This window comes from Terrapene carolina, unplaced genomic scaffold (assembly GCF_002925995.2).
Source record: "Terrapene carolina triunguis isolate 2854851 unplaced genomic scaffold, T_m_triunguis-2.0 Scaffold564, whole genome shotgun sequence".
Lineage (NCBI taxonomy): Eukaryota > Metazoa > Chordata > Testudines > Emydidae > Terrapene > Terrapene triunguis.
This window is the reverse complement of record NW_020664915.1, coordinates 47,499-57,717: the sequence shown is the minus strand read 5'-3', so window position 1 is coordinate 57,717 and position 10,219 is coordinate 47,499. Positions and strand designations below refer to the sequence as shown.

Below are 10,219 nucleotides of genomic sequence, written 5' to 3'. Positions count from 1 at the left end.
GCGAGGGGGGGACCCTGGGCAGCGTGGGATGACATCATGTTTTCCTTTCCCCTTTCCCATTTTTTCCTTAATTTTTTGATTTCTTGCTGTTTAATAAATCGTATTTGTTCTAAGTTCTATGCAATGCTGAGTGATGACATCAGGGAAGCGTCCGCAGTGAAGAGAGCACCCCACACTGGGGATACGACACCCTAGCCTCTGTCCTGAGTGATCGCAACAAGATTGGGGGGATCCCTGAAGTCAGGCAGGCCTACGGGTAAAGGGAGTGGGAGCGAGGACTCAGATCCTTTTGCCATTTGATTCCATCAGGATGGTGATTGAGACAAAAAAGTTCCCCACAGTAGTAGGACTGTTCCCAGTGCTTACCTCCGTGCATCTTTATTAGTTTCTCTTAAAGTTAGTTAGGATTATAGGGGAAAGTGTCAGAGCAGCCACCAGCGAGAGTTGCTGGCCACACTTTGAGGCCACCACATTTGGTCCTGAGAACCCCTGGGCTAGGTGCTCATGATGGGCCCTTCTGACCAGGGCCGGCTTTAGGCCAATTCCACCAATTCCCCCGAATCGGGCCCCGCGCCTAAGAGGGCCCCGCGCCCAGTGGCAGGGCTGCCAGGGTGGGGGCAAGTGGCTGAGAATCCCTTCCCTGGCTAGAGGCTCCTTTTTAATTTTTACTCACCCGGCGGCGCTCCGGGTCTTCGGCGGCACTTCGGCGGCGGGTCCTTCACTCACTCCGGGTCTTCGGCAGCACTTCGGCAGTAGGTCCTTCAGTGCCGCCAAAGACCCGGAGCGAGTGAAGGACCCACCGCCGAAGACTAGGAGCGCCCCCCGGTGAGTACAAGCCCCACGTGTTTTTTTTCGTGTTTTTTTTTTTTTTTTTTTAGTCATCCCTGCCGGGGCCCCATCGAAACTGTTCGAATTGGGCCCCGCACTTCCTAAAGCCGGCCCTGCTTCTGACCTTAGAGCCTGTGCGTGGAACAGGAGCCAGACACAGAGATGCTGCAGCGCGATGGGTTGATCGCTAGGACCCAGGAGCAGCTGGGAGGCGGCTCTGGGGGGAGCGATCGCTGGGCTCAGTCCCGGCAGCAGGAAGTGACTCGCAGCCGCTGCGGTGACTCTGGCTCCCAGGCTCCTGGCGAGATCCCCGAGCCCCGGCGGCTGGTGCTGGGAGCCCGGAGCCCTGGCTGCAGCCGGGAGAGGGGAATCTCCAGCAGGGCCCTTCCCGCTGCTCCCCAGGAGCCTCTCCCAGGGCAGAGCCCCCAGCCCGGCCAGGCCCCTTCCCGGCCCAGCCCCTGCCCCAGGGGGGCCCCGCTCGGAGGGAAGGTAAGAGAGATCCCCCCACCCCAGGGAGCGGTGCCCCCCCCATCACCCCCGGGCTGCAGGGGGAGGAGGATAAAGAGGTGCAGGGGGTGGGGGCAGGCGGGGAGAGCGGGGGGGGGCGCGGGAGGCGGGTGCTGGGGATGCGGGGGGCAGGCTGGGATGAGGGCGGGGGTGCACTGAAGGGAAGATGGGGCGATGCAGGGGGATTGTGGGGCTGAGGGGAGCGAGGCTGGAATGGGGGAAGATGTGAGTGGGGGGCACTGCGAGGGAAGGAGGGTGTGGGGAGGCTGGTGGGGGAAGGGGGGAGATGCCAAGGCAACTTCTCCACCCCATGGGACACGAGGCGGGAGGGGCAGAGAGAAGCTCTTCTCCTCCTGGAACTGGTCAAACCAGCTTTGGGAGGGATCAGGGGACTAACCCCTCAGCGCGCAGAAGCTACAAGGCAAAAACCCAGACACCCCCCCCCACACACACACACACATACCCTGCTCCATGTGTATCATTGTCAGACACATCCTGCTGGTGGGGTCTGTGTGTCCTGAGTGTTCGGGGTTGCACAGGGCCCTGGTCTGATTTCCGGGCAGGATTCAGATCTCAGCAACACCGGAGTCAGACCAGAGTCACTGCTGGCTCTGGCAGGGGGTGAGTGCAGATGGGCCAATGGGATCAGCCTCTGCCTGCCAGTCCCTGGAAGCTGTCAGGGGAGTCCAGGGCAGCTCATTCTTCAGGAGTTGCCACCAGAGGGCTCCGGCTGTTGCTCAGGGGGAGGGGTTTACACTGCAATGGGGGCAATCCCCCAAAGTGGCCCCTTTGATTCTGCTCTTTTTCTAGCATTTGGCTCAGAGATGCTGTTACTGGGACGGTTACTGAAGAGTCTGGGGGGGAACCGGGGTGTGACATGGACTGAAGTCCCTTCTGTAACCTCCCCTCTCGCCCTGACAGGCTAAGGAATCACGTCCACATTTCACTCCAGATCCTCCCGTCTTCCAGGAGACAGGGAAGGGAAATGGCTGTGATGGAGCCAGCTCAGGTAGGGGATTTTCAGGGAGCTGCTGGGTTGGGTGAGGGAGGAGACAGGGTGTGATAAACCTGCTGATTTTCTGAGTAGGCCCATTGCTTGCAGAGGAGGGGGGAAAGGACAGTCCCCCATTTCCCAAACAGGATGCAACCCCCTCGGCAGGGCTGGGAACATTTTCCAGGCTCCCAGTGCTGGGGCCTGAACCCATTAGTCAGAGGCTGCTGTGAAATACGAAGGGAAGCTGTTGGGATTCCTGTCCCTGACGCCAGCCCACAGCTCTGCTTCCCGCATCAGACTGTGGCTGGCAGCCATGTGGGAAATGAGAAGACCCTGCCCTGCTTCGCGTGCTGGGGGGGACAAGGAGCTCTCACCTTCTCCGCACCCCCTGAAGCCTCCTGACTGCTCTGAGCAGGGTGGGGGTGGGATTCTGCTACACTGGCCCTCCCAAAGGTTCCATTTCTTTATCCTTTGTCCCATAAGACTACTGGGATTGTAGCTGGGTCAGCAGGTGCTGAGTGGGGGACTCTTGTTCTTTCAGATGCCGGTGACCTTCGAGGAGGTGGCTGTGTATTTCACCCAGGGGCAGGGGGCTCTGCTGGACCCCGGTCAGAGAGCCCTCTACAGGGACGTCATGCAGGAGAACTACGAGACGGTGACCTCGCTGGGTAAGGGATTCCCGTCCCCTCGGTTATTGGAAGCCGTGGGGTCTGCGTGTCTGAATCTGGTCAGGTTCTTCCCTGGTCAGTTAGATCAGAGGCGAATGGGCTCCATAATGCACAGCTGCCCTGTGAGAAAGACTTGCATCTCTGTGCCCTCTCCAGTGGGACATGGGTGTCAAAACCCAATGGACAAGTTAAACCATCCCCACCCCTCCAGCTTTAAAAGAGGCATAAATCCAGCATTGTCCTGTCTGTGTTGTTTCTCGGCGACACACAAAATTCCTGTTCACGTCCCTCCTTGGGAATAGCTCCAGCCATGGGGAGGGCTCTGGGCTCTGCAGGTTTAGAAACAGGCAGGGGTTTAAGTCCAGAGCTGTGTGTGAGTCAGCAAGGCCCCCAGAGCTCAGAGATCCTGGGAACGCCTAGTGAGGGTGTAGTAATAATTCAACTCACCTCCCCAGACAACTTCCGCTATGCGAGGGGGCTCAGTGACCATGTTCCCATCCTCTTGGATTCCACGTTCCTCCAGCAGAGCACAGAGACAGGTTCCACTCACGGAATGTTCTTTGTGACAAATACTCCACCAATGCTCCACGCACCCTGATCTGGTCTGATTTCACCCTCTGTATAGGATTTCCCATTCCCAAACCTGAGGTGATCTCCCGCCTGGAACGAGGGGAAGAGCCGTGGGTGCCCGATCTCCAGGCCTGCGAGGAAAGAAGGCTTCCGAAATGCACCCACACAGGTGAGAACTGACACAGAAACCATCTAGGTAATGAAGGAAAAAGTAGAGAATCCCAAAAGATGGTGTGATTAATGCCCTAAGTTCTTCCTCATCTTACCCAGAGCAGGGCTATGGTCAGAAGATATCGGTCACGCCATTTCACCCATACTGTTAGCTGCAGGAGTTTCCTTCTCTGTGAGTGTTTGGGTGGGATGTGGAGGCAGAATCTAATTGCTCAGTCTTTGTGTTGAGTTTTCCCTCGGTGCTATTCCTCTTTCTCCCCAGAGCAATGACTCCTGTCTGGATTGTCTCTCTCCCAGCAGGTGCTGAGCGAGGGAGTGAGACCAAGGAGGGGAATCATCATGAGGAAGTGCCCGGGGAAGTGGAACCACAAGGGACTTCTGTGGGAAGAATTGAAGGGAATTTTTCCCACTGCTGGGAGCAGGTAGAAGCTTGGGGAAATTGGCACAGGTCAGAGAGGCTTGTGGGAAACCACCCAGGGAAGAAAGTGGATGAATCTATTAATGGTGGGGAAGGAGACGACGATCCCAGAGCGCAGCAGACAAATCGCAAGGAAGAAACACCCTGGTACGGCATGCAGTGTGGGAAAGGATTCATTGTGAGACCACAGCTTGTGACACATCAGACAATCCATACCGGAGAGAAACCCCTTCAATGCTTGGACCGTGGGGAAAGCTTCAATAACCGCTCAGATCTTAATAACCATGGGAGAAGCCACACTGGAGAGAAGCCCATTCAGTGCCTCGAGTGCAGGAAATGTTTCAGCTCTAACTCAGCACTAATTTCAGATCAAGAAAGCCACACAGAAGAGAGACCCCATAAGTGCTTAGACTGTGGGAAAAGTTTCATACAAAGGTCAAACCTTGTTAAGCATCAGGCAATCCACAGAGGAGAGAGACCTCATAAGTGCTTGGACTGTGGGAAAAGTTTCAAGCGGAGGTCACATGTTCTTAGACATCAAGCAATCCACACAGGAGAGAGACCTCACAAGTGCTTGGACTGTGGGACAAGTTTCAAGCAGAGATCTCACCTTCTTAGACATCAGGCAATCCACACAGGAGAGAGACCTCACAAGTGCTTAGACTGTGGGCAAAGTTTCATACACAAGTCCTACCTTTTTAGTCATCAGGTAATCCATACAGAAGAGAGCCCCCATAAGTGCTTGGACTGTGGGAAAAGTTTCAAGCGGAGATCAGACCTTTTTAATCATCAGGTAATCCACACAGGAGAGAGACCCCATATGTGCTTGGACTGTGGGAAAAGTTTCAAGCGGAGATCAGACCTTATTAATCATCAGGTAATCCACACAGGAGAGAGACCGCATAAGTGCTTGGACTGTGGGAAAAGTTTCATACGGAGGTCAAAGCTTGTTAATCATCAGGTAGTCCACACAGGAGAGAAACCCCATAACTGCTTTGACTGTGGGAAAAAATGTATAACGAGGTCAGCACTTGTTAAACATCTGGCAATGCACACAGGACAGAGACCCCATAAGTGCTTGGCCTGTGGGAAAAGTTTCAAACGGAGGTCAGACCTTGTTGAACATCAGGCAGTCCACACAGAAGAGAGACCCCACAAGTGCTTGGAATGTGAGAAAAGTTTCATACGGAGGTCAAAGCTTGTTAAGCATCAGGCAATCCACACAGGAAAGAGATCCCACAAATGCTTGGGCTGTGGAAAAAGTTTCATACACAGGTCAAGCCTTGTTAATCATCAGGCAATCCATACAGGAGAGAGACCCCATAAATGCTTGGACTGTGGGAAAAGTTTCCTACAGAGGTCATACCTTGTTAAACATCAGATAGTTCACTCAGGAGAGAAACCGCATAAGTGCTTGGACTGTGGTAAAAGTTTCATACAGAGGTCAGATCTTGCTAAACATCAGGCAATCCATACAGGAGAGAGACCACATAAGTGCTTGGATTGTGGGAAAAGTTTCATACGGAGGTCAGACCTTGTTGAACATCAGGCAGTCCACACAGGAGAGAGACCCTATAAGTGCCTCGACTGTGGGAAATGTTTCATACGGAAGTCAGACCTTGTTAAACATCAGGCAATCCACACAGGAGAGAGACCCCATAAGTGCTTGGACTGTGGGAAAAGTTTCAAACGGAGGTCAGACCTTGTTGAACATCAGGCAGTCCACACAGTAGAGAGACCCCATAAGTGCTTGGACTGTGGTAAAAGTTTCACACGGAGATCAGTCTTGGTTAAACATCAGAGAATCCACACAGGAGAGAGACCCCATAAGTGCTTGGACTGTGGGAAAAGTTTCAGAGAGAGATCACACCTCATTAAACATGGGAGAATCCACACAGTATCTAAACTTCTGTGACATGTGACAAAAAAGGGTTAAACAGTTTAGGGCTCTTTAATCCGATTTCTGTACTCCACCTCGGCAAGTGGAGTAGCGCTTAAATTGAGATCGCAATCCCGGGTTAAAGGTATTGTGGACGCAATTCGACGTTATTGGCCTCCGGGAGCTATCCCAGAATGGTCCCTTGTGACCGCTCTGGACAACACTCTCAACTCCAATGCACTAGCCAGGTGGGCAGGAAAAGCCCCGGGAACTTTTGAATTTCATTTCCTGTTTGGTCACCATCAGCACAGGTGACCATCAGCACCGTCCACCATCACAGGCGACCATGCAGAGTCCACCATCACAAGAGATCACGGAAAAAACTAACTTGGAACGACATGTTCACCAAGCTCATGGAGTCCTCCCGCACTGATAGGGTCCAGCTAAATGCATGGAGGCAAACAATTGTGGAGTCCCGTAAAGCATTACAGGAACTCGAAGAGAAGAGGGATGCACGCGATGAGAGCAGGCAGGACGCTATGGTCAAGCTCATGGGGGAACAAACTGACATGCTTCGCTGTATGGTGGATCTAATGCGGGAAAGGCAGCAAGACCACAGACTGCCGCTGCAGCCCCTGTATAACCGCCCTCCCCAAATTCCATAGCCTCCTCACTCAGACGCCCAAGAACATGAGGGGGGAGGCTACGGGGACCCACACACTCAACCCCAGAGGATTGCCCAAGCAGCAGAAAGCTGGCATATGTGAACTTTTGATTTGGTTTCTGGATTTGTCCTTCCCTCCTCCTCCACCCCCCAACCCAATACCCCTCCCTCCCCCGGTCTACCTTCTGATTTCTCTCAATGTATTGTGCAACAAATAATAAAGAACATTTTTAAAACTATTTTGACTTTATTTCCTTTCATATATATAGGGGGCGGGTAACTTCAAGAGAAACAAACACAACTGTCACACCGTACCCTGGCCGGTCATGAAACCGGCTTTCAAAGTTTCTCTGATGCAGGACGCGCCCTGCTGCACTCTTCTAATCGCCCTGTTGTCTGGCTGTGCAAAATTGGCTGCCAGGTGAGTTGCCTCAACCTCCCACCCCGCCATAAACATCTCCACTTTAGTCTAACAGATATTGTGGCGGACACAACAAGCAGCAATTACAATTGGAATATTGGTTGTGCTGAGATCTAACGGAGTCAGTAAACTGCACCAGCGCACTTTCAAACGTCCAAAGGCACATTCTACCACCATTCTGCACTTGCTCAGCCTATAGTCGAACTGCTCCTTACTACTGTCCAGGGTGCCTGTGTACGGCTTCATGAGCCATGGCATTAAGGGGTAGGCTGGGTCCCCGAGGATAACTATAGGCATTTCAACATCCCCAACAGTGATTTTCTGGTCTGGGAAGTAAGTCCCTTCCTGAAGCTGTTTAAACAGACCAAAGTTCCTAAAGATGCGAGCGTCATGCACCTTTCCCGGCCATCCCACATTGATGTCGGTGAAATGTCCCTTGTGATCCACCAGTGCTTGCAGCACCATGGAAAAGTACCCCTGGTGGTTTATGTGCTGGCCGCCCCAGTGGGCCGGGGCCAAGATAGGGATATGCGTTCCGTCTATTGCCCCACCACAGTTAGGGAACCCCAGGGCATTAAAGCCATCCACAATGGTCTGCACATTTCCTAAAGTCACTACCCTTGATAGCACTTGGTGAATGATTGCGTTGGCTACTTGCAGCACAGCAGCCCCTACAGTAGATTTGCCCACTCCAAACTGATTCCTGACTGACCGGTAGCTGTCGGTCGTTCATAGAATCATAGAATATCAGGGTTGGAAGGGACCTCAGGAGGTCATCTAGTCCAACCCCCTGCTCAGAGCAGGACCAATCCCCAACTAAATCATCCTAGCCAGGGCTTTGTCAAGCCTGACCTTAAAAACCTCTAAGGAAGGAGATTCTACCACCTCCCTAGGTAACCCATTCCAGTGCTTCACCACCCTCCTAGTGAAAAAGTTTTTTCTAATATCCAACCTAAACCTCCCCCACTGCAACTTGAGACCATTACTCCTTGTTCTGTCATCTGCTACCACTGAGAACAGTCTAGATCCATCCTCTTTGGAACCCCCGTTGCAAGCTTCCACTGTGCTATGGCCTCTTGCTTCTCAGCTGTGAGGGCTTCTCTCATTTTGGTGTCTTTGCGCTTCAGGGCAGGGGAAAGCAAGTCACAAAGTTCCATGAAAGTGGCCCTACACATACGAAAGTTTCACAGCCACTGGAAATCATCCCAGACCTGCAACACTATGCGGTCCCACCACTCTGTGCTTGTTTCCCGGGCCCAGAATCGGCGTTCCACGGGATGAACCTGGCCCAGTGCCACCATGATCTCCCAATTGCCACATGCCATGCTTCTAGGAACGTCTGTGTCCATGTCCTCATCAGTATAGTAATCACACTCACCCGGTTTTGCAGGTATTGCACATACTGCTGGATAATGCGCGAGGTATTTACAATGGTCAAAACTGCAGCGGAGATCTGAACAGGCTCCATGATTGCTGCTCTATGGTGCCTGCATGGATAATCCTGGAAAAAGGGCGCAAAACGTAGGAGAGCTGTTCGGTTCAAGATGGCTGATAAAAGGCGGTAAATGTTTGTCTTCTGTAGCTTTCACAGGTTCGGGAAGCTCGCTAGAGCTGCAAGAGCAGGAGAGCAGAGTTTGCCACGGAAGCGTGAGCAGAGTTTGCGGCGGAAGCTGTGCGGCTCAGTTCACGATGGCGGGGAATTGTTGCCTTTGGTAGCTTGCATGCGAGCCCAGGACAGACAACATGGAAGAATTAGCTAGCGATGCAAGAGCGGGAGAGCAGAGTTTGCGGCGGAAGCTGTGCTGCTCGGTTCACGGTAGCCGAAAAAAGGAGGGAAATGGTTAGATAAAAGAGTAGATAGAAAGACGAGAGGACATGCGAGGTGGATTCATAGTACCAGGAGACAGGCGGTGCACCGCCTGCTGGCAGTATGGCGTCTGCCGTAGCTTTCACGGAGGGAGGAGCGAGTGACGACACACACTCAGAAACACCCGTGAGAATGTTTTTGCCCCATCATGCACTGGGAGGTTAACCCACAATTCCAATGGGCGGCGGGGACTGCAGGAACTGTGGGATAGCTTCCCATAGTGCACCGCTCCGACATTCGATGCTAGCCTCGGTACTGTGGACGCACTCCGCCGAATTCACGCGCTTTAATGGCACACAACACCGAATGTATAAAATTGCTTCCCAAAATTCGAATAGAATAAATTCAAATTAATTTCGTACTGTAGACCTACCCTCAGATCAGGCCTTGTTACACATCAGGCAAGCCACATAGGAGAGAGACTTTATAAATGCTTGGCATGTCGGAAAAGCTTCAGTAACAGAGAATCCACGGAGGTATGAGAGAGCCTAGGAGTAGCCTGACTGCAGAAAAAGATTCAATTAGACTTCACACATCAGTGGCCCACACAGCAGAGAGGCCTTCAATGTGGGGGAAGCTTCACTAGGTGCTCCCGGAGTATCAAGCATCCAGAAATCCGCACAGGGAAGAAACCGCTGAGATGTTCTCATTGTGGAAAATGCTCCAAGTGGAGCTAACACCATGTTGGACATCAGAGACTCCTCCACACAGCAGGGAAATTCTCTCAGGGTCCTGACTAGGCCATAGGAACAACCCCATTTCCTCGTTCCCACACACGTCAGGGGCTTTTGGCTCCCAAGGACAGGGCTGCCCAGAGGATTCAGGAGGTCTGGGGGAAAGCAGTATCGGGGGCCCCTTCCATAAAAAAAAAGTTTCAATACTATAGAATACTATATTCTTGTGGAGGCCCTGCGGGGCCTGGGGCAAATTACCCCACTTGCCCCCCCCCTTTGGGCAGCCCTGCCCAAGGAGCCACCTACCCGTCGCTGGGGTGAGGATCCGGTAGCAGCTGAGCATCAGCTGGTCAGTGACCCACTGGCTCTGCCTGGTCTAAGCAAACCCCAGGCAGAGGAGGAGAAGCCCCGATCAGCCCCTCCTCCCTGCTGCAGCCCTGGCTGCTGAGCTGATGGGCAACAGGTTGGGGAAGGGAGAGAGAGAAACTCCTCCAGCCGCTCCCTCTGCCTGGCTGAAGTTCCCCCCTCTCCCTTCCCCTCCCAGCCGGGATCCCCCTG

General features: G+C 53.2%; 1 protein-coding gene across 1 annotated transcript; it reads left to right on the top strand.

Annotated features, from left to right (window-relative positions):
- The first annotated feature begins 2,988 nt into the window (after positions 1-2,988).
- Positions 2,989-6,157, top strand: LOC112109336 (zinc finger protein 27-like). Its single transcript, XM_029913269.1, has 3 exons — positions 2,989-2,997; positions 3,623-3,736; positions 4,036-6,157. The coding sequence occupies exon 3, from the start codon at positions 4,311-4,313 to the stop codon at positions 6,069-6,071; it is 1,761 nt and encodes a 586-aa protein (XP_029769129.1). The 5' UTR covers positions 2,989-2,997; positions 3,623-3,736; positions 4,036-4,310; the 3' UTR covers positions 6,072-6,157.
- Positions 6,158-10,219: the final 4,062 nt, after the last annotated feature.